This window comes from Ciconia boyciana, chromosome 26 (genome assembly GCF_034638445.1).
Source record: "Ciconia boyciana chromosome 26, ASM3463844v1, whole genome shotgun sequence".
Lineage (NCBI taxonomy): Eukaryota > Metazoa > Chordata > Aves > Ciconiiformes > Ciconiidae > Ciconia > Ciconia boyciana.
In genome coordinates, this window is record NC_132959.1 from 362,474 (window position 1) to 384,216 (window position 21,743).

Consider the following 21,743-nt stretch of genomic DNA (forward strand, 5'->3'; position numbering starts at 1 on the left):
CCGCCGCCGGGGGGCGCGCGAGCCGGCGGGGCCTGCAGCGCCGCGCCCGGCCGCCAGGGGGCGCCCGAGCCCGCCGGAGCGCTGCGCCCGCGGGGAGGGGCGGGGGCGCCGGCGCATGCGCACTGTCTCCCCCCGCGCCTGATGCCGTGTCCCTCCCGGCGCAGCCGCAGTGCGCCTGCGCAGAGCGGCGGCACCGGGACGGGCCTGGGACGGCGCCGGGGGCGACGCCGCGGGGCACCATGGGTAACGGGGAGGGTGGTCGGGGCACGGGGCGGCCGAGGCGGGCCCGGAGGGCGGCCGGGGCCTTGCGGGGCGGGCTGGGGCCCGGGGGGCGGCCAGAGCTGGGGGTCTGCCGGGGGCCTGCGGGACGGCCTGGGCCCGGGCCCGGGCCCGGGCCCGGGGGCTAAGGCCGGGGCCTGGGCGCGGCAGGCCAGGCCGAGGCCCGAGAGGCGGCCTTGGCCCCAGCGGTGGCCCCGGGCTCGGCGGCCTCGCTGAGGTGAGGCCGCGGCCCCAGCCGTAGGCACGGGCACCTCCCTGGCGCTCTCCTCGCTGCTCTCGCTGCTGCTCTTCGCCGGGATGCAGATGTACAGCCGGCAGCTGGCCTCCACCGAGTGGCTGACCATCCAGGGTGGGCTGCTGGGCTCCGCGCTCTTCGTCTGCTCCCTCACCGTATCCTTTGGGGCCGTCGGGAGCGGGGCCGGGGTTGCAGCGCCCCGTTCTGTCCCTTAACCCTCCGGCCAGGCCTTCAACAACCTGGAGAACCTCGTCTTCGGCAAGGGCTTCCAGGCCAAGATATTCCCCGAGAGTAAGTGCTGCGGAGGAGCGCGGGGCGGGGAGGAGTGGGAGCACGCTGTCGTCCAAAGGCGTCAGGTGTGCCGGCTCATGGCGGGGCTGGGTTTGCGAAAGGCCTGTGGCGTGGCCCTGCCCCGTGCGTGCTCTGCCTGTGGGACCGAAGGGTCCCAGCCCTGCCCTGGAGGAGGGGCCCACCCTGGTAGTTCCCATGCTGTGGGGCGGTTTGTCCTGCTGCATCGCTGCGGCCCTGGCCCCTGCCGCTCTGAGGCTGATGTGTTGCGGCAGCATGGCTGCATCTTTTCTCTCTCCTGTTTTTCCCCTGCAGTCCTCACCTGCCTCTTGCTGGCTCTCTTCGCCTCTGGCCTCATTCACCGAGTCTGTGTGACCACCTGGTAAGTCCGGAGCCTGCCCTGAAGCAGCCGTTGTGCTGCTGCCAGGGACCCTGATGGCTTGTGCTTGCTGTTGGGAGGGAATGGGGCACCGGGCAGGGCCAAAGCTGGCCAGGGACCCCCGGGGTGGCCAGTGTTAGGCACCACAGTGCAGTGGGATCGAAGGGGAAGGTGTTGGTTCAGCCCTGGCGTGTTCCTGCCTGCCAGCAGCTGAGCAGCCTCTTCTCTTCTTTCCTCCCAGCCTCATCTTCTCCATGGTCGGCCTCTACTACATCAACAAGATCTCCTCCACCCTATACCAGTCTGCAGCGCCCGTTGCTGCTCCCGCCAAGGCTGTCGGCAAAGGCAGGAAGAGGAATTGATGTCCCGCAGCCCCACGGTGCCGGACTGGGGCTCTCAGCCGCCCAATAAAGCCATTTCTTTGTAGCTTCTTGTCCGCAACCGCCTCGGGTTTGGTTCCTTCGCTGTCTCTCAGCCCGGTTTCCTCGTGCCAGTGCGGCTGAGAGCAGTCCCACTCGCTCGGCCAGGCTGCGGCAGGGCCTGGGGTGGGTTCTCCACCTCGCCGGTGCCTGGGGGGGCTCGGCGCGGGTCGGAAGAGCGTGGCCAGGGCAGGGACGCAGCCGCCATCCCCCCGCCGCCTCACAGGGAAAATGTGTGACGGCCTCTCGTCTGCCTGGGCCTGCAAGGGAGGAAAATCCCAGCGGAGCCGGGCGGGTCGGAGCAGGCTCTGGTGCCGCAGGGGCTGGGCCCGGGGGGCGGCGGGGGTCCCCACGGCCGGTGGGGGGGATGCATCGGGGCTCCGGGGACGGGGAGGGAGAGCGGCGGACGGTGAAGCTCGGCCCCGGCGCTGGCACAGCCAAGGCTGCCGGTGCTTGGCAGGGGAACAAAGGCACGTCCGTGCCCTCCCTGCGACGGGCAGGGGGGAGCCACCGGGCACCGGGGCTGCCCCGGGGCGGGGGGTGGCCGTGGGAAGGGTCCAGGCCCCGCCAGCCGTGGGAGGGCTGGCCAGGCCTGCTCCCACGCCGGCCCCCCCCCCCCCACCCGCCGCGGCCGGACGCGGAGGAAACCAGATGCTTCCGGCCGCCAAAGCCCGGCGCTTCCTGCGGCACCGGGCCCGGCCCGGGGGGTCCCGCCCCGCCTGCAGGGGGCGCCCCGCAGCCTCCCTCTGCGCATGCGCTATGCGACGTGGCGCGGCTCCGCACTACAGCTCCCAGCGGTCCCCGCGCTGCGGCGCGCTGCCGTGACGTCATCCTCGCGACGGGGGGAGAGCGGGCGCCGGGCCCGGGACCGATCCAGGTGGGGGGGTGGGGGCCGGTACCGGCAGCGGTACCGGTTCTTCGGCGGGCTCGGAGGGGGCTGGGGCCGGGTCCCGGCGCCGGGTGGCGAAGGCCCGGAGGGGTTCAGGGCTGGGCCCTGTTCGGGAGGCCCCTGACGGGCCCGGAGGGGTCCGGGGCCGGGCCCCGCCCGGTTGGGGCGGGGGAGGTCGGTGCGGGGCGCGGGTCCGTCCGGCTCTCACGGCCCCTCTCTCCGCAGGCCGCCATGACCAAGCTGGGGCAGTGGCTGTGCGGACTCGCCCTGCTGGGCTCGGCCTGGGCCGCGCTAGCGCTGGCGCCGCCGGGGCTGCGGCTACCGGCCCCGTACCGGCAGGCCCTGCTGCCCCTGCCCGTCTACCTGCTGGTGGCCTTCGGCTGCTACTCCCTGGCCACCGTGGGCTACCGCCTGGCCACCTTTAACGACTGCGAGGAGGCGGCCGCCGAGCTGCAGGAGCACATCAGCGCGGCACGGGCGGACCTGCGCCGACGAGGGCTGCGCTTGTGACCCCAATAAAGCCGAGGGACGGTGCCTGCCTGCGGTGTACGGAGCTGCCGGGGGGCCGGGGAGCAGGGGGTGCGGGGGGGCTCCGGCTGGGGCTCCCCTGGGCGGCGCTGCCCTGGGCGGGGGCAGCGGGCAGCCGAGGACCCCGGGGTGCTGCTCGAAGCCACGCTGGTGGGAAATGGCTCGTCTGTCCCCGGGGCGAGGCTGGCGTTCGGGGAGCTCTGCGCAGGGGAGGGGGCTCCACGCAGGCCCGGGTCCCCTCTCGGCACTCCCACCACCCTGCAGAGGCTGCGGGGAACCCGCCCTGTCCCAGCCCAGCCTCTCCCTCTCCGAGCTTCTTGGAGCTTGGCTCTAGAGGCGGGATGCAAGGTGGCGAGGACAGGATCAGGCCTCGCCCCGCAGGCCCGCGGCGCTGGGTAGCACTGCGGGCAGAGTGCGTTCCCGGCTGCCCTTCAGATGTGGTTCGCACCGTCGGGTGGGAGCTGGAGAAGACTCATCCCGGCCCCGCTGGCCCGTTTCCAGGGGAAGGAGGAGAGAGGCTGGCTGGGTGGAGCAGGCGGCGCAGCCTTTAAAATGCAGAGTGCCCAGAGCCTGTGGTCTCCCCCGGCCTGCCGGGGCGGCTCGGCCCATGCCGGGGGGCTGCTCCCCGCTCCTGTCGGCGCAGCGGCTGCAGCTGCCGCTCCTCTGCCCCCGCCTTCGCGGGCAGCGGCAGGCAGACACGCCAGAGCACCGCGCCGGGCTTCTCTGGGAAGGGGGACGGGCGCCCTGCGGTGGAGGCGTCCCTGCTGTGGGCAGGGGGGGCCCTGCCTGGCCTCTGTCTGGGGGTGCCCCTCTGTCCGGGGCTACCTGAGACCCGGTGCTGCCGGCCCGGCTGGAAGAGCTGCACGGCTGGTGGTGACGCATGCCGGGGCCTGCCTTCCTGGCAGCCTCCCTGGCTTCTTCGCATACCAGCCAAAGGACTTTCTTGTTTTTAATTATCGGCTGCACATCCTTCTGCAAAAAGGAGCAGTTGGTATCATGAGGGAGGACTCGGGCTAATTAGCAGGAGCGACTAATTAGCTGTTTCCTGAGCAACAATGGCAGCTCAGAGCAGGGTGGGCAGTTCCCGCGGTCTCGCCTGTGCGCGGCTGTTTGTGGGGTGGCACCACCCCAGATTCGGTGAAGTGGCACCTTTCTGGGGCAGGGACCGCAGCTTTGGCACAGGGCGAGGGCAGCAGCCCTCCACGGGCTACTCACAGCCCTCTGGGCTACTCATGGCCATCCAGGGGCTACTCACAGCCCTCCGCCAGCTCGGTAGGCAGCAGTGTGGTGGCAGCACCTCTCTGCACGGACACGTGCCCGCTGCGGGCACTCATGTCCCCGGGAGATGCTCCGCTCACCTCCGGCCTCACGTGTGGAGCCGCCTCACAGCCGCTCCTGCCAGCCGCTCGGGGCACATGCCAGCCACAGCGACCGGTCGGCAGCCAAGTTTCTGCCTGGTGCGTCAGCGGGGAAAGCTGCCCTTTCCCAAGGCGGTTGGTCCTCCAGCAGCACCTTCACCCAGGCTGGGAGCTGCACCCCAGTGCTGGGGGGCAGCGGGAGCTCCTCCCCACTGGGAAATGGGGCTGCTGTGGCTGGGGGAGCGAGCGTGGCCCCGGGGTGAGTCCCTGGGGCAGAGACATCTGCAAGCGCAGCCGGCGCGGGCGCGGGGATCCCCGGCTCCGCGGCAGCAAGACAGAGCACGCCAGGTGAGCCCGGCAGCCGCGCCGGCTGGGGCTGTGTGCCGCAGCGCAGCGGGAGCTCATCTTCTCCTCCAGCCACGGCTCTCGTCTCAGCCCCATTCCTGCCGCTCGCCTCTGTATTGATTTATCCCAGGCCACGTCGCAAGGTGTAAACGAGCGTCTGAGCCGTAGCACAGGCTCTGCCAAAGTCCTCGTCACCGCTTCCTTAATCCGGCCTGCGTCATCCGGGATGGAGGACCTGCCTGCGCCAACAGAGCTGCAGGGACGGGGCTCCTCACCCGGGGGGGGTCTCTTGACCTGGGGGAGGGTTGTGTTTCGCAAGGATCCAGCATCTGTTGTGTAATTTGGTCACCCAAATGCGCTCCTGTCCCGCTGCTGATGCACTTGCCTGATAACTTCATTCCAGATCACTGTTAATTTGTTAATTGAGTTTGGGTCGATGCCAACGGCCGCCTGATTTGTGCACACTCAATCGTTGTGGTTTTAGTGAGGATTTCAATTGATTACAAGTTGGCCAGTGTGATGGCGGGGGGTAGCAAGCCCTGTGTCCAAGCTGCAGAACAGACTTTTCTTTCCCCAGTGTGGCCGGTGGCCCCAGGCTGCTGCTCGGGGGGGTCAGAGCAGCCTCCTGGGGCAGTGCTGCCACCCTCGGTGCCCCCTCCCTGCCCCAACCCAGCCCTGTGCCCGCTGCCTTCCTGGGGCTGGGGCTGATGCTTCCTCGCTGCTGGAAAGTGGGTGCTGCTGGAGGACGGTTTGCCGGAGCCCAGGGGGTGCCAGGATGAGCCCCCAGCATCCTGGGGACAAAGCGGCTGTGGGGATGAGCCGTCCTGGTCTCTGCAGCCAGCACACCAGGAGGGAGGGGACAACACCCAGGCGCTGGGAAGAGTCTCTGATTTATTAAAAGGCACTTAAATTCGTACAAAAGAGATGCAGGGCTGCCCAGCAGCCCCAGCCCAGTGCTGGGGCAGAGCCGTGGGCATGGAAGACCGTCCAGGGCTCCCCAGGGACAGGCGGCGTGCCCAGGGGCGGGGGGCTCCTGGCACCCCGGAGGCATTGCTGAGACCAAACCAACCATCACCGAAGGACCGAGGGCTGGAGGGACACCGGTGAGGGTGAACCACGGCGGCAGAGGCAGGAGGTGCCCTCCTGGGGAGCAGGCGGCCCGTGGCCGAGGGGGACAGCAGTGCTGCAGTGTCACCCAGGGCTCGGCGACTGGGGCCGGTCCCTGCTGGAGCAGACGGGGGGGGGGGGCTGGGGGATCCTTCATCGGTCTGCGAGCGTGTGGGCTCCTTCCTTGGGGGGGCTGGCAGGGCCCCTCAGGCGTGCAGGGGTCTGTAGGGCCTGTCCTGCCCCGGCGGGTACCGCCAGAAGAGCCAGAACCGCATGACGCTGGTGACGATCCCCGGCACGTTCGGGACCTGCGGGAGGACATGGAGGGGGGGGACAGATCTACCCGGCTCACAGCGCTGCTGCTCCACCAGCCCTGTGTTGCCGGGGGAGATTTATTGGCCTTATACCATCTAATTAATTAAAATCAATACTCATCTTGCTGAGCCTAGTCACAGGCTCTGCTGTGTGACACGCATGATGCCGGACGGGGGCCGGCCTGGTGCCAGCCGCTCAGCTGAACACCGCGGGGCGGGGGACGGGACGGGATGGGGTGGGATGGGATGGGGTGGGGTGGGGTGGGATGGAAGCGTGTCCCTCGGCCGCCCACCGCCCCAACCCACCGTGATGTAGGGGTCGCGGAGCTGCAGGCCGTACAGCGTCCAGCTGGTGGAGGCCAGGAAGGTGGTGACGGTCAGGGGGAAGGACAGGCAGCGCGTCGACTTGGTCCGGACAATCTTGGCCTGCAGAAACAAGTGTCAGGCTGGTCCCGGGCTGCGCAGCCCTGGTGCCACCACCATGGTCACCCCTCCAGCTGCCGTCCAGCCCCACGCACCAGGTCGGCCAGGGGCGAGAGGTACATGCTGATGGTGAAGACGCTGCAGAAGAGCCCCAGGCGTGCCAGGCGCATCCGTGCGTCGGTAATCAGGAGGGTGAAGTAGCCGTAGCCGGTGGCCAGCACAGCCAGGAGCAGCAGGCTCCGCAGCAGCACAGGGCGCTGGGGCGGAGGGGGACGGTCAAGGCGAGGGTCCCCCCATCTCCCCCCATCGACCCGGGCAGGCCGGTCCCCACCTTCGCGGGGCTGTAGTAGAGGTACGCCAGGATGTAGAGGGTCTGCAGGGCCGCCCCGATGGTGTTGACGATGATCAGCGTCCAGTCCTGCTTCAAGCAGCCGTAGCCCAGCCAGCTCAGGTTGCTGCAGGGCAAACGGCACAGGCGCTTGCTGCCACGGCCTGGGGGCTTCTGCCCTCCCCCACCGCCCTGTAAACCCCCCCCCAGACCCCCACACCCCCCCCAGGGCTCAGCCCCGCTGTACTTGACGTCGGTGGTGAGGAAGGGCAGGAACTGGATGTTCTCCACACTCTTGGTTGCCAACATCTGGCGCAGGTCGGCCCTAGGGAGAGCAGAGGGGAGCGGCCTCCTGGGTGCCTGGCACCGGGGGGGGGGTGCAGTGCTGGGGTGGGGGCTACAATCGTTGCAGCCAGCAGGCACCCCCCAAAATGTGCACCCTGAAATACTCCCCCCCCACACTGCACTTGTGACCACCCCTCCTCCAGCCCCTACACTCTCACTGCCCCCCCGCACCCCCAGGACCCCCCCCATTCCCTGGCGTGCTTTGCCTTCAGCCTTGTCACCCCCCAAACCCCGGCCCCCCCAAACCGGCCCCAGTGCCTGCCACGCTGCACCCCTCAATTCCTCTCCCACTGCACCCCCTGAACTGGACCCAGTGTGCTCCCCTTGGACACCCAAACTCCTCCACACCAGCCCCCACTGCACCCCCTGAACCGCCCCAATGCCCCCCAACCCCCACCCCCACGGCCCCCATTGCACCCCAAGGGACCCCATTGCACCCCCTGACCTGGCCCCAGCGCCCTCCCCATTGCACCCCAGCCCCCGCCATGGCTCCCATTGCACCCCGGCCTGGCCCCGCCGCCCCCCCCGCCCCGCCGCCGGTGCCGCGCAGGGCCCGGGGCCGCCCGGGCGCTCACAGGCCGGTCCCGAACATGGCGAGGGTGCAGGCCAGGCAGGCGGCGGGGAGCAGCGGCAGCGGGGCCATGCCGGGCCGCGGCACCGGGCATCGGCGGGGAGCGGGGCGGCGCTGCCCGCGGCGGGGCGGGGCGGGACGCACTACCGGGGAGGGACCGGCCGCGACACCGGGCGGGGGGAGGGGGCGGGCCGGCAGCCTGCACGGTGCCCCCCGCGTCGGGCCGAGCAGCCCCGACACCACCGCGATGGGCACCGCGGGCGGGGACCCCCCCTTCCCCGTGTCTCCAGTGCAGGGGAGCCCCCCCCCCCCCGGGACGCTGCAGCCCTGGGGCCTCGCACCCCTGTGACCCCAGATTCCAGGGGCCTCATGTCCCTGTGACCGCACCCCCCCGGGACGCCGCAGCCCTGGGGACCCCCCCCCGATGCCATACGCCCGGGGTCACCCACGCAGCCCTGCGATCCCCCCTCCCCACGACCCTGCAACCCGGGGGGGCGGGGGGGAATCTCACACCTCAGGGGTCCCACATCTCTGCGACCCCAACGCCCTGAGGTCCCGCATCCCCAGGGACCCCACTGGGGGGTCCTGGGGTGCAGCCAGGCTGTCCCCCCTGCCCAGCCCCGGGGGCTCTGGCCACACCTCAGCCCCCCTCGCCCCCCCGCGGAAATCTGTCCCATCGGGAGCTCATCGGGGGGGGGGGACGACCACCCCCCCCAGCCCCTGGGAGGGCTCGGCCTCACCAGATAAAAACAACTGATAGCACCAGCCCCGCCGTGGCACTTTTCCCCTTCAAAGCCCTGTGCAAACACCAGCCAATTAATTAATTAACCAGCACAAATGCCCCGCATGGGCCATTCCTCTCCTTCCAAGGCCAGGCACAGCCAGGAGAGCCCAGCCCCATGGTGTGGGGGACAGGCCCCTCGCCCCCCCCCCAGCCCCAGGCACTCAGCACGGTCTTGGTTATTTATTCAAGACAATTGTATAAAAACTCCCGTGGTAGAAAGCTGTACAAATGAGGGCAGGCAAAACGCCCCACGCAGGGTGCTGCGGGGGGGGGGGGGGGGGGGAGTCCCTCCAGCACCAGGCAGAGGGGAGGAGAAGGTCCAGGGTGGGGGCAGATCTCACCACCCCCGTGTGCGGTGGGATGAAGGATGGGGAAGGGGCTGTTTCCTACAGCCCCGCTCCGCCAGCTGCCAGGCATCTCGAGCACATCCGGGCTCCCAGAGCCGGTGACACCGAGGGACCGTGGCCCCAGGGCGCTGCTGCAGCCAGCACTGGTGGCAGCTGGCTGGCCACAGGGCTAGCACCGCATCCCTGCCTGCGGGACATGGCACAATCTGAGCCCACAGCAGAGAGCGCCGAGGGCCATCCATGGGCGAGCTCAGCTCCTGGGGCAGGGGTGCCAGCCCCCCGCTCCCCTCCAGTCCGGGGCACGCAGCCCCTCCAGCCTTGGGCTCGCGCTCAGTCTCCAGCTGCCGAGAGAGCCAGGGGAGCTGGGGCAGCCCGAGGGCTTTGGCTGCTCAGCTCGGCTTCAGGCCCTCCAGCCCCGTAATACTGACAAATCCTCTCCTCGCCCAGACGTGCGCAGGGAAGGCCGCCCTGGGGCACGGATGAGGACCACGGGGGTCCCGAGCATCCTGGCTCCATCCCCAGCGGCCGCAGCCTCGGTCCGTCCAGGCACAGGGGGGCAGCTCACAGCCCCTGCGGCACCAGGAGGGGCAGGAGGAGGCTGATGAAGGTGAAGGGGCTGCTGCCCCTCATCGCCGAGTTCTGCCCCACGCTCCTCAGCACGTGCGCGGCTGCGTCGTCTGCAGGGAGAGAGGAGCAGTGAGCATCCCTGAGGGAGGTGCCATGCCCCAAGCCAGCACCGCATCAGCCCATGCAGGGGCTGCCGCCCACCCTGCTGCCCGATTCCCCCCGGGAGAGCGGCTGGGCTCGGCCCAGCTCTCCTGCCAGCCCCACGGCCACCCGGACCCATCTGCTGGCCTGCAGCCACCAACCTACCTGCCTGGATCCTCCCCTTCTGGGTAGAGGCAGGGACAGGCGGTGCCTGAGCTGCAAAGCAAACACAGGGTCAGGCCGGTGCAGGGCAGCTCCCCGACCCCCCGCAGCCAGGTTTCACTGGGGGCCGTCCCCCCACAGCCACCAGCACCTTCCTGGCCCAGCCGCACGCACCCACATCCCGGGGCTGGCAGGCGGCCACGGCCCGGCCATGACTCAGCTCAGGAAAGGCCGAGTCGGGCACCAACGCTGTGAGCGGGAAGGGGAGGGGGCATGGGTAGCACGGGGGGGACCCGGGGGGTCCAGGCAATACTCACTGCCTTTGCCAGCCACCGTCACCTTCAGCTTCAGGCACGCTTCTCCGTGGTGGTGAATGGGCTTGGCTGCAAGGGAGGATGCAGGTTAGGGGGGATGGGGGGAGAGCCCGGCAGGGACCCCAGCCCCACGGCAGACCCCTGGGCACTCACAGATGTAGTAGTAGCTGTGCCCCTCCTTGAACTCCTTGCCCAGCGTGAAGGGGGTGAAGCGCTGGAACTTCTCCGAGAACTTCTCAGGGCCATGCAAGGCGCTGGGCTTGTCGCACTCCCAGCGGATCTGCTCCTTGGAGCGGGGCTTGCAGGCCTGGTACTCCTCGGCCTCCACCAGGTAGAGGGTGTAGCGCTCCATGGCACGGGGGTCCACGCTCCCCTCCTCGTAGTGCGGGCAGATGATGTCCAGGTAGTCGTTGAGACGTACCTCCACCGTGTAGTCGCTCCACAGGAACCTGCGGCAGGAGGGAGGGGGGGGTCAGCTCCAGCGAGGACAGGCCTGGGGGGACAGGACTCCCCTTCCCCTGCACCCCCAAATCCCCCACACTTATTAACAAGGCCAAGGGAGAGCAGCCTCCTGCCTGCAGCAGCTCCTCGGAGCCCGAGACGGGCAACCTTTGGTCCCCCCTTCCCCATGCGAAGCCCGGCAAAGTGCCCGGGCTGGCTTTGGGAGGAAAAGCCCCCCCCAGACCGGCCCCCCGCACACGCCTGGCAAGCACACCCCCCTTCCCAGCACTCCCCAGCAGCCGGGGAGGAGGGAGGGGACCCGCTGGGACGCGCACCCTGCCCATCCCAAAGCTCCCAGGGCCAGGAGGCGTCGGCAGCTCTCGCCCGTGGGGCAGCCGGCCCAGCTCCAGCGCCTGCTGCTCCCCACACCTCACCCGGGGGGGTGATGGCCGGGGGCCTCTGCGGGGTCCCCTCACCTCGCTGGCTGCGGTGGCCCTGGGAAGGCACGGCCACCCACGGGGGCCAGCCCTGGCTCTTGAAACCCTGGGGGACCTGTCTGTCCTGGGGGGACACCTCTACAGCCTGGGGGGCTGGTGCCTAGTGGGGGGCACCCCTACAATCGGGGGGGCATCGGGCAACACTACAGCCTGGGCAGACTGGTGCCTGGGGGGCACGCCTACAGCCTAGGGGTCATGGCCCAGGGCAGGGGGCACCCCTACAGCCTGGGGGGCTGGTAACTAGGGGGGGCACCCCTAAAGCCAAGGGGGCCACTCCTACAGCCTTAGGGGGCACCCCTATAACCAGAGAGGTCATGGCCCGGGGGGGGACACCCTTATAGCCTCGGGGGGGCGGGGGGGGGCCGATGCCTGGGATGGGCAGCCCCAGCCCGTCCCGGGGGCCGGTGCCCGGGTACAGCCGGGGGGTTGGGGGGGCCGGTCCCGGTCAGCCCCCCCGCACATCCTGCCCAGGCGGCGGGAGCCGGGGCCAGCCCCGTGTTTGTCAACACGCTTCCCTCTGCCCCGGCGCCGGGGCTGGCGCCGAGCCACCCCCGCGGGGAAGGAAGAGGCCTCGCTCCCGCTCGGCCCTGGGAACGGAAAGGCCCCCCCCGGTCGGCCCCCCCGGCCCGCACCTGGACGGGCCGCGCCGCTCCCCGGCTGCGCACCGGGACCGCCCCGCCGGGGCTCAGCCCCGGCCCCGCCGCCCCCCAGCCCCGGCCCCGCCGGGGTTAAACGCCGGGCTCGACCCCCTCCCAGCACCGGGCTGGACGCCCCCCCGTCCCCAGGCTCGACCCGCCCGCCCCCCCCGCAGCCCCGCGGAGGCTCCGTCCCCGCCGCCCGCCCCGGACAAAGGCCGCCGGGGAGCGGCGCCGTCCGCGCCCTCGGGGCCGCCGGGTCCCGGTCCCGGTCCCGGTCGGGGGGCGGCACTCACCGGGGGTTGGAGCTGTTCCAGAAGACGGTGTGGCGCTCGGCCGCCGCCGCCCAGCACAGCCCCAGCCCCAGCAGGGCCAGCGGCACCCACCGCCGCTCCATGCGCTCCGCGGGGCGCGCTCCGCCGGGCGGGCACCGGGCCCGGCCCCCGCCTTAAGTACGGCCCCGCCACCGCCCCGCCCGCCGCCGCCCCGCCCCGCGCACCGGGGCCGAGACACAACAACAACACGGGCGGCGCGGGGGGGCGGCCCCACGCAGGACCGGCACCAGACAAGGACCTGCCCCCCCCCTCCCCCCCCCACCGGCGGGCGGGATGCGGGGGCCGGGGGGGGCTGGGGGGGACAGGTCAAGCCCGGTGGCACCGCCGGCCGCGGTCCTGCGTGTGCGCGGGCAGGGGGGGTCACCCCGGCTGAGGCACTGGGGTGATGGGTGCTGATGGGGTGAGGCCCGGGCCGTTCCCCGCGTGAACCCCCGGGGGCTCGGGGCAAAGGGTCCGAGCCGTGACCGTCCCCTCCTTGCCGGGGGGCAACGGCCGGCGGTGGGGTCAGGCTGAGGGGAGGGACCCTGCAAGGCCTGTCCCCCTCCCGGCCCTCACCATGGGAACCCCCTTATCTGAGATGCTGGGGGACATCAGGAGCCCCTGGGCCAGCAGGGCCTGGGGAGCCGCAGCGGCTGCCAAGAAGGTGCCGGAGCCGGGGAGGGGCTGGGGGTGACAGGGGCAAGCCCCCCCCCCCCCCTCGCCCTTATCAGCTGCCTCTGCTCTCCCAGGGCTTTTGATCCAGCACCCGACGAACCCCGCACGCGTCCCCCGCCCTGCTCCCCCAGCTCTCTGTTTGCTCGATATTGTGAAATTCCCCCCGTGACCCGCCGGTCCCGGGGGCTGCGGGTGCAGCGGGCACGTTGCCGGCTGCCTGGCGGGGAGCACAGTGGCTCGCTATCTGCTCCCATCTGCCCCCAACACCGATCCATCCTTGTTAAGCTCGGCGGAGAGATGCTTCACCGCCGTGTTGTGAAGTGATAACTCAGCCGCATTTGCAAAACAACTTTCCTCTTGTTTATTACATAATGATCCATTGATTGTGGGTAATGTTGCATGCCTGCCGCCGCAGCCGTGCGAGGAGCGCTCCCCTGGCACGCTGGAGGGGCTCGGGCAGGCGCCGGCACCGTGGCTGTAACCAGAGAGCGGCTGTCGGCTCCGGCAGCCGAGGGCTCCCACGGAGCTGAGGCTGTGGGGCTGGGTGTCCCGTGTCCCACCTGCATCCCCCCTGTCCTCCCCGCGTCCCGGCCTCTCTCCCCACCCTTGGCTCCCGCGGGAGGGGGACCCGCTTCTTCCCTTTCATCCTCCCTCGTTGTGGCCAGGCCTGACATCATCCCCTGCACCTTCGTGACTGAGAGGCCTCCTGCTCCGGGGAAGCCGGCGCTGCCGTGGCTTGTACAGGGAGCACCTCCCGGGACCCCCCCTGGGGCCACAGCCCGCTGGGATCAGAAAGCCGGAGCGTGGCACGTGCAAGCCGTGGGGATGGGCACAGCCGGACGGCGCTGGGAGCCGATCAGCACCACAGCTGCTCCCTCCTCCGGGGTCCTGGCATTGCCACGGTACTGCCCCCACCACGGCAGAGACAGGTTACGCCTGTGCCGGGTGCCTGGGGAAACCGAGGCAGAGAGCAGCGATTGGGGGGGGGGGCGTGCAGCCCCTGGCAAAGCCCCGCGCCCGAGGCCCTCCCCCTGGCAGGGCTGGTGCAAGCCCTGGGGGGCAACAAGCCTTCCGGAGCAGCATGCTGGATCCGTCCACGTGGGACTACGATGTGGTCACCAGCGCCGTCGGCTGAGGGGCTCCCCCATCCCCTCCGCTGCGGTCCCCAGCCCCAGGGCAGGGCCACCAGCCCATGGGGACAGGCCTGGGAGTGAGGCCACGGGGACCTGGCCGGGTCCCAGCATCACTGCCCTGCGTGGCCCACAGCAAAAGGGCAGTGCCAGCATCGGTGGCTGGACGGGGGGAGGAAGGACAAGCACACATGTCCTGCTGGGGACAGCCCGAGGGACAAGCCGGGGCTGGAGCGTGCCCCATTACCTCCCCATTCTGGCTTGCCCAGGGCTTGACAGTGGGGGACAAGCCACGGCAGGGACGGGGTGACCATCAGGGTGGACAGTGCCCCATGCAGGGTGGACAGTGCCCCATGCAGGGTGGGCGCCCACCCGCAGCGGCACCGAGGGTGCCGGCGGTGGTGCACACGTGCGCACGGTCACGGCCACGCCGCCCGGTGCGTGCGGCGCTGGGGGCCGCCCCGGGTAACCATGGGACGGGGTTGGTGCCCGCGTGGGCAGGGCTCCTGCTGCGCCGGCCGTGGTTTGCAGGACAAAGGTGAAGCCATTTCGCGCCGTAAACACTCGCAGCAGAGCGGCATGGGGCAGGTGGGGCCGGCCAGAGGCCGCGGAGCTCGTGACAAACTATTTATGGTTTCGCTGCTCCGGACACCCAGGTGCGCCCCAGCCCCTGCCTGGGCTGACGTCATTGGCCACAAGGCCGGGGGAGGAAGAGGAGCCATCCAGTCCGCGGCCGGGAGCGAAGGCCACGGTGACGTTCCGCACTGGCTGCGTGCAGCCCGGCAGGTAGGCACGGCCTGATGCCAGGCTGCGCGTGGCAGGGGCAGTGCCGCGTCCCCGAGGCTGGCTGGCCACGCCAGGCCCTTACGCATTTGGCCGGAGAGCGGGATGCACCCAGCCCTGCCCGCAGAGGACGGATGCTGCCACGGGGTGATGCAAAGCCTCGTGCCGCACCGCCGGTCCAGGTGCACACCCCTTGCCCAGAGCCGGACCTGCTGCCAGGGCTGTGGAAGCCCCCCCAGCACCCGGGGGGCACCCGAGCCCCAGCGCTGGGGTCGCAACAAGGCCTTCCCCTGCCTCGGGGCAGCAGGGCTCAGGGGTCCCCCCGAACCAGCACCCCAGGAGTCTCCCAACTGGTCCAGGCTGCTGCCAACTTGCCACGCTGCATCCTGCCTGAGGGCACGCAGCGGAGCAGGGCTGGGTGGCCGGTCCCCACCGAGCCGGTGGCGGTACCGCACGCCCGCCGGGGAGCAGTGCCAAGGTCGAGGCAAGCGGCAGGAGGGATTTTGCAAGCGGAGCTCGCCGTGCCACGCTGTGCCGGGGCAGCTGACTCAGTCTCCTGCTCCCCCCCATGACGAACCGGCCAACAGGGCTGCACCAGGCTCCCCAGCCCACCCTGCCGCCGGCACAGCCATGCACCGGGACGGGGGCTGCGGGTGGTCCCCATCAGCCAGCGTCCGGGGGGATACAGCCCTTGGCAGCGCTGGGTGATGCTGCCCCGGCTGGACCCTGGCCAGGGCCCGGCTGGACCCTGGTCCAACGTGGGGTGGGTGGCCAGGTGCCGGGTGGCACCCCGAGTCCCCGAGGAGAGGGGTCCAGGGCAGGGCCCACAGCGGGCCAAGCGTGCAGGAGCACGGGGTGGGGGGGGGACACACGGGGAGCCCGGCGCCTGCCGGGAGCGCTTGGAGGACCCGTCTGACAGGTTCCCCGGCTCTTCCCGCACCCGGACAAGCCTGGGCTGGCGGGACGCCGAGCCACCGCCCAGCAGCGCCTGCTGGGGTGGGGGGAGCGTGGCCGCCATGCTGTGATGGCCATGGGGAGCCCCCAGCCGAGGCCGCTTCTGCAGCAGGTCCGTCCCCACCGGGAGAAGGGCCGCAGTCCCCCGGGTCCCACGCTGTCTCGTGGGGAGAGCGGCTGCCCCCCTCCTGGGGGCACTGGGTCCCCCCAGCCCAGCGGGGTGCAGGGTCAGGACCCGCACGGCTGCTCCCCTGCACCCGCTGGGGCTGTGGGGTGCCAACCGTGGGGCTTGGTGCACCCTACTCCTCCATAGCCCCAGCAACACCCTCCATGCGTGACCCCATCCGCAGCGGGTCCCTGGGCTCAGCCCCCTCCCCACACATGCCCTTGCCTTGCTGGAGGCACCGGGGGGGAGCTGCGGGCGTCCCCCCATCCTGCGGGAGCTGCCATGCAGACAGGCGTTTGCCAGATCCCCCCGACGCCGACAGGAGCGGGCATGCCCGGCGGAGCCAGACGCGCCGGTGGGGGCGACGCTGGGATTCCCACGGGGCCCCCGGGCACGTCAAGGTGCCCGCCCGCAGCCGCTCGCCCCGTGCAGCTGGTGAGGATGGTGAGGATGGGGAGGAGGGCTCTCCTGCACCCACTCCTCCCCGGGCTGCTCCCAGCCACTGCACCCCAGCACCCCCCAGGGACCCCGGGGATGCCTGCCAACGGCCCTGCCCGCGGTCCCGCGCTGCCCTTACCTGAGGGTGCTGCCTGCCGGCCGCACCGCGCCATCCTCCTGCGGGCAGCAGCGGGTCCCTGCCGGATGCTCGTGCCGGTGCCTGGAGGTCAATGAGGAGCAGAGCCGGTGGGACGCAGCGGGGAGCGCCCCGCACCCCCCCGGGGTGCCCTCGCTGCAAGCGGTGCCGAGCCCACGACTGGAGCCGTTGTGCCCAGGGCCGGCGAGGCGGGCGGCACGGTGAAGGTCGGCACCTGGTGCTCGCTGCCCTCACCTGACCCCTGCCCCGGCCGGAGCCCACCGCACCGGAGGGCAGAGCTGGCCGACGGCCAACCGGGAGCACTGCACACCGCCGTGACAGGGGTCGGTTTTTTTATCCTTTTATTATTTTTTTTTTTTTTATAGACTAAGAGCAGAATATGAAAATCACCAGCCAAAGCACTTGAAAAAAAGGTTGAGTTTGTTTTTTTGTTTTGTTTTTCCCCAAAAAGTGTCTGTGCGTTTGCATAGGTCGGGTCTTCACGGAAGACGAGGAAAATCCAACACGTTCAACTATGTACAAGCCAGCCCAGGGCCGGCACTGCTGCCTATGGTACAGTATAGATATATCTATATAGTCGCTCTCTGTACAGTATGTATAGATCTCTATATAGGTATGTACAGGCTGCCCGGCCCTGGGGGTCCCTGCCCTCACGGGGCGCCCCAGTCCAGCACTGCCCCCCAGCCACGGGGCACCGGGTGGGCTGCGGGCAGGACTCCGCGCTGCGGGACGGTGTCGGCGGAAGGTGTGGTGCACGCGGCAGCACCAAGCCGCATCCTTGCAGACGTGGCCACAGCCATCAGGGGGTGGGGGGCGAGTCCCAGCCGGAATCGGCGTGTGCTGTGGCCCCCTTCCCCACGGGGCGGCTCTCATGGCAGGCGGGTGGCGGTGCGGAGGGGCCGGGCGGTCCCGCAGTGGTTCCCTGCCGGCTCTCGCGAGGGGCAGCAGGTTGGGGGTCCCCACTCGGTGGAGCCACGCTGGCCGGGCCCCCGCCGGCGCCGGGAGCTAGGAGGCCAGCAGCGTCATGAGGAAGAGCGCGGCGGCCACGGCCAGGGGCAAGTGTTCCCGCTTGGGGCTAGTGCCGCTGATGCTCTTCTCCAGCTTGGGCATCTCCGGGTTGAAGTTTTCTGTGGGGAAGCGTGAGAGGGTGAGGGTGGCACCGGGGCGGCCCCGAACCCCCACCCGACGGCTGGGGCTGCCCCGTGGGCGGCGGCGGGAGGGACACGGTGCTGCGGGGCTGGGGGCTCTGCCCGACTCACCCAGGTCCTCGATCTTCACCTCGGGCCGCAGGGTGAACTGCGGCAGGGTGGGCGCCAGCTTCTCCCCGGAGTGCGACGCTGCAAAGGGAGAGAGCGGACGGGGGGGGGGTCACGCTCCCTTGCCGCCCTGCGCCGCAGCCCCCCCGCCCCACCCGGGAGGGACGGGGGACCCGCCGGCAGGCCATGCCACCCCCCACTCGCCCGCAGCCCCCGGGGCGGGGACAGGGGGTACCTACTGGAGGCGCAGCACACGAACACCTTCATTTTCAGGCAGGCCCGGCGGTGGTTGTGCGTCGGCGTGGCTGCAAGGGAAGAGCGGGCTGGGGTGACTCTGGAGCGGGTGACCCCAGCCCCGGGCACCCGGAGGCTCGGTGAGCTGCTTCCCGCTGCGTCTGGGCACGTTGGGGTCTGGCCCTGCCTGGGGGTGCAGCAGTACCCCCATCCTGCACCCTGAAGCTGAACCTGCATCAGCACCCTGCATCCCCGTCCCGCGTCAGCACCCAAGTCCTGTATCAACACCCTGAAGCTGAACCTGCACCAGCACCCCCCCCAGCACCCCAATCCTGCATCAGCACCCCCTGCATCCCCATCCTGCACCAGCACCGCCTCCCAATCCCCATCCCGCTCCCCTGCGCCCCCATCTTTCCCCACACCCCCATCTCACCCTCGCATCACAACCCCCCCTGCGCCCCCAACCCTCCCCACACCCCCCTTCCACCCCACACCCCCATCCCTGCAGTCAGGGTGCCCACTCCTGGGGGGGGGGGTGTGTGCAGCCACCCGGCTAGGGGGGTGCAGGGGGACCAGCCGGGGTGGGACGCAGGGGACCCAGCCAGGAATGGGGGGATCCCACCCCGGCGCCCCACATACAGATGTAGTAGTACTCCTGCCCCGCGCGGAACTCGTAGCCCAGCGAGAAGGCGCTGTAGCGCTGGAACTTCTCCGAGAACTTGATGGGGCTGTGGGGTGCGTGGGGCCGGTTGCACTCCCAGCGCTTGAAGCCCTGGCTGGTGTTGCAGGTGCGGTAGCCCTCCGCGTTCACCATGTAGAGCACGTACTGCTCCAGCCGGTGCTCGGGCACCGAAGCGTTGTAGTGCGGGCAGTAGATGTCCAGGTAGTCGTTGACGTTCACCTGCACTGTGTAGCCCTCCCGCCGCAGGCTGCAAGGGAAGGGGGGGACGGGGGGGTCAGGGACACCCCCTGCGCCTTCCCAAATGTGGGCCCCTCCTCGAAAGGGACCTGGAGGCTGGAGAACGGGCAGATCCCAGAGCACGGATCCCGGGAGGCAGTGGTATTCCCCTGCTCGACCTCTATCTGGAGCCCCCCAACACACTGGGACCCCTGCACAACCTCAGCCCCTCGGACCTGCAGCACGGCATCACCGTCTCGGGGGGCGCGGACCAGCCAGGGGCGGGAGGGACGCTGCTGGGGACGGATGCTACGGGTGCCAAGCCACGTGCACGGGTGGGACGCCTGCGAGACCACGGGTGCGTGAGACGGCGCTGCTGGGTCCTGCCGGGAACGTGCCGGCAGCCTCGAGGAGCAGACAGACACAACAGGACAGACGGACCCAGCCACGGGGCTGACGGGCACCAGGGTCCCAAAGGCACCGGGGACCCTGCGGGACGCAGCCCCTGGTCCTCGCCGCGCAGCCCTGGGTATGCAGGAGGGGCACGGGGCCCCGGCGCTCCCCAGCTCCGGCAGCCCGCAGCCGACCCACCGCGCTGCCCACCATGGCCCCAGCCCTGCCACGTGCCGCGGCTCAGAGAGAGGATTTCTCACCCTGCTCTGGCTAATCCCGTTAGTTCGTTAATGCCGTAAAGGGTGGCCCTGGGGGAGCCTCATTTACATTGATTAGGAGCAGCAATCCCCTCAGATCCACTCAGGAGAGGCTCCGCTGGCTCCTAATCCGCGCCCGATGGAAATCCCGGCCACGGTAATCCTCGCCGCCGTGCTGACCCACTGCTCCTGCCAATTAATTACAAGCCGGCGCTGCGAGGCGCTGGCCCTGCACCGAGCTGCCGCGGCAGCGCCAGACCCCAACCGGACCTCGCTCCGCTGCCTGGCTTAGCGGCGGCAGTGCCCGTCTGCACTGCGCTGGTGTGGCCCCTGCACCCCACTGCGCGGGGGGGTCCCCTCGCCAGGCTCCCCCAGGACGTGGACCCCCCAGCATCCTGGCACGTGTGGCCGGGCTCCCCCGCGGTGCATCGCTCTGGCTCGGGGCCGCTTTTCCCGCCTGTCAGGGCAAACCCGGGTCCACGAGCCCCTGACCCAGCACTCGGGGTCCCCTCGCCCCACGGCAGGTCTCGCCACCCCCCACCGGGGCCCTGCCCGCAGGGGAGCCGGCTTCCCGGGTCTCCCCGGCAGGGCTGGGCAGGCAGCGGGCAGGGCTGCGCGTGCAGACGCCCCACCCTGCCCGATGGCCCCTGGCGCTGTTTGGGGAGCCCCGGCACCCTGCCAGGGCCCGTGGCACCTCGGCACACAGCGCCCCAGAAGCCGTGTGCTGGAGAGAGAACCAAAGGGGGACCTGGCCTCTGCCAGCAAAGGGGGACCCAAGCAGTGCCACCTCCCCGCCCGGGGCTGCCACTGGCACGGGGGGCCGTGGGGGGCCGACAGCAGACCCAGTCACCCATGGGGCAGGGAGCGCAGCCCCACGCGGCACCTCCCTTGCCGTGCAGCCGCTATTCCCCAGCCCAGCCCGGCACCCGCCGGCCACTGGGCAACTCCTCCACCAGCAAGGTGCTGAGGCAGCCACCCTTGCTCCGCAGGGCGCCGGGACCTTTCATCTTCCCCTTTTGATGTGGTGGGAAAGGGGGGAGAAAAAGGATTGTTATTAAAGAAATGGCCCCGAGGAGAAAATCGCAATTAACTCCATGTGGGACGCGCGGCCAGGACGCCAGCACACTCCGAGCCGGCTGCCCCACACCGGGGTGGGTGCCGGCAGCCGGTGCTTACTGTGGCCGGGCTGTGGCCACGCTGGGGAAGCGAAGGGCCGGAGGAAGCACAGCCCCCAGCATCGGCCCCGGGGTCTCTGCGCCCCACGGGAGCGACACCCGGCTCATCTCCCACTGTACCAGGGGAAACCCTGTCCTGGGTGCTGGGGAGCTGTAACCCCCCCTCTCCCCTGCGGCACCCAGCGCTGAGGCACACCCCTGCCCCGGGGACCCCGCTCCGGGGCTCATTAGGAAGAGTGGCTCCTGGTAAACAGCCTCACTAACGAGCGCTGCCCCATGCGGCACTGAGGTCTCCCCTGGACTGGGGCACACCAGCACTGCAATGGGGAGACACTGGGGCCCTCAGACAGCGTGGTGGGGTGCCGGCAGCCGGCTCCCCATGGTGGTGAGCCCCACAGACATCGCTGCTCATCGTATGCTGGGAGCTGGCAGGCATCAGAGCATCGTCCTCAGCTGCGAGGGGCTGGAGCACAGCCCCAAATGGGCAGAGCCACGGGGCCACCACGGCCCGGGGCACGTCCATGGGACTCCGGCAGCAGCTTCGGCCACGACGCTGCGTCCCCGTCACGCTCGGCTCCTGCACCGTGACCGCCAGCCTCACGGGCGCAGAGCAATACCGCACGCAGCTGGATGCCCCCGAATCCCAGCATCCCCAATGCCATCGCTGGAGCACCCTGAGCTCTGCCTGCGGCACTGTCCGGCAGCACAGGGCAGGCAGAGCTGCGTGCCCGGCCCAACCCCAGCAGCAGGCAGGGAGCCCACGGGCCCTCTTTTCGGGCAGGAGGATGGGAACAGACACCCAGAGTGAGGGTCTGAGCCTCCTTTCTCACCAACACCCGCCCCAGAGCGATATGGGCTGCTCGGTCCCTGCCAGCCCCTGCGGCTGTCGGGAAGCCCCAGCACCAGGCGACCGGGGTCAGGACGGACACCCCGGCCTCCCAGGCTCTAGCAGCCGCGGTGTGGCCGGTGGGGCGTGGCGGGCTCTGGCAGTGCCCGAAGGGTTAAGCGCAGGAGCAGAACGGGCGGCATCACTTCTGCACGACTGCATTTTTAGAGCAGGGTTTTGCAAGACAGTGTTACCTTCCAGCAGCCTGTCGGTGCTGGGCAGATGGATGTCCCCTGGCAGAACCGTCCCGAGTGCAGCCTGGGCTCGGCGCCCACCGGCCCCGCACCGGCGGGACTCCGGCTACCTGGCAAGCCGCAGCCACTGGTGAGCT

General features: G+C 70.4%; 5 protein-coding genes across 5 annotated transcripts; 2 read left to right on the forward strand and 3 right to left on the reverse strand.

Annotated features, from left to right (window-relative positions):
* Positions 1 to 105: 105 nt before the first annotated feature.
* Positions 106 to 1,607, forward strand: KRTCAP2 (keratinocyte associated protein 2). Its single transcript, XM_072846945.1, has 5 exons — positions 106 to 243; positions 515 to 669; positions 742 to 805; positions 1,118 to 1,184; positions 1,423 to 1,607. Exons 1-5 carry the CDS (start codon positions 240 to 242, stop codon positions 1,541 to 1,543), a joined length of 411 nt encoding a protein of 136 aa, XP_072703046.1. The 5' UTR covers positions 106 to 239; the 3' UTR covers positions 1,544 to 1,607.
* Positions 1,608 to 2,335: 728 nt separating this feature from the next.
* DPM3 (dolichyl-phosphate mannosyltransferase subunit 3, regulatory) lies at positions 2,336 to 3,023 on the forward strand. Its single transcript, XM_072846946.1, has 2 exons — positions 2,336 to 2,477; positions 2,715 to 3,023. The coding sequence occupies exon 2, from the start codon at positions 2,721 to 2,723 to the stop codon at positions 2,997 to 2,999; it is 279 nt and encodes a 92-aa protein (XP_072703047.1). The 5' UTR covers positions 2,336 to 2,477; positions 2,715 to 2,720; the 3' UTR covers positions 3,000 to 3,023.
* Positions 3,024 to 5,593: 2,570 nt separating this feature from the next.
* On the reverse strand, positions 5,594 to 7,938 carry SLC50A1 (solute carrier family 50 member 1). Its single transcript, XM_072846941.1, has 6 exons — positions 7,813 to 7,938; positions 7,140 to 7,217; positions 6,896 to 7,019; positions 6,660 to 6,821; positions 6,448 to 6,567; positions 5,594 to 6,135 (listed from the first exon to the last, which is right to left on the reverse strand). The coding sequence occupies exons 1-6, from the start codon at positions 7,878 to 7,880 to the stop codon at positions 6,034 to 6,036; spliced, it is 654 nt and encodes a 217-aa protein (XP_072703042.1). The 5' UTR covers positions 7,881 to 7,938; the 3' UTR covers positions 5,594 to 6,033.
* Positions 7,939 to 8,853: 915 nt separating this feature from the next.
* On the reverse strand, positions 8,854 to 12,124 carry EFNA1 (ephrin A1). The gene is made up of 5 exons (XM_072846942.1): positions 11,993 to 12,124; positions 10,277 to 10,572; positions 10,127 to 10,192; positions 9,813 to 9,863; positions 8,854 to 9,616 (listed from the first exon to the last, which is right to left on the reverse strand). Exons 1-5 carry the CDS (start codon positions 12,091 to 12,093, stop codon positions 9,501 to 9,503), a joined length of 630 nt encoding a protein of 209 aa, XP_072703043.1. The 5' UTR covers positions 12,094 to 12,124; the 3' UTR covers positions 8,854 to 9,500.
* A 4,567-nt stretch (positions 12,125 to 16,691) lies between these two features.
* Positions 16,692 to 18,747, reverse strand: EFNA3 (ephrin A3). The gene is made up of 4 exons (XM_072846944.1): positions 18,443 to 18,747; positions 17,809 to 17,874; positions 17,573 to 17,650; positions 16,692 to 17,440 (listed from the first exon to the last, which is right to left on the reverse strand). The coding sequence occupies exons 1-4, from the start codon at positions 18,615 to 18,617 to the stop codon at positions 17,319 to 17,321; spliced, it is 441 nt and encodes a 146-aa protein (XP_072703045.1). The 5' UTR covers positions 18,618 to 18,747; the 3' UTR covers positions 16,692 to 17,318.
* Positions 18,748 to 21,743: the final 2,996 nt, after the last annotated feature.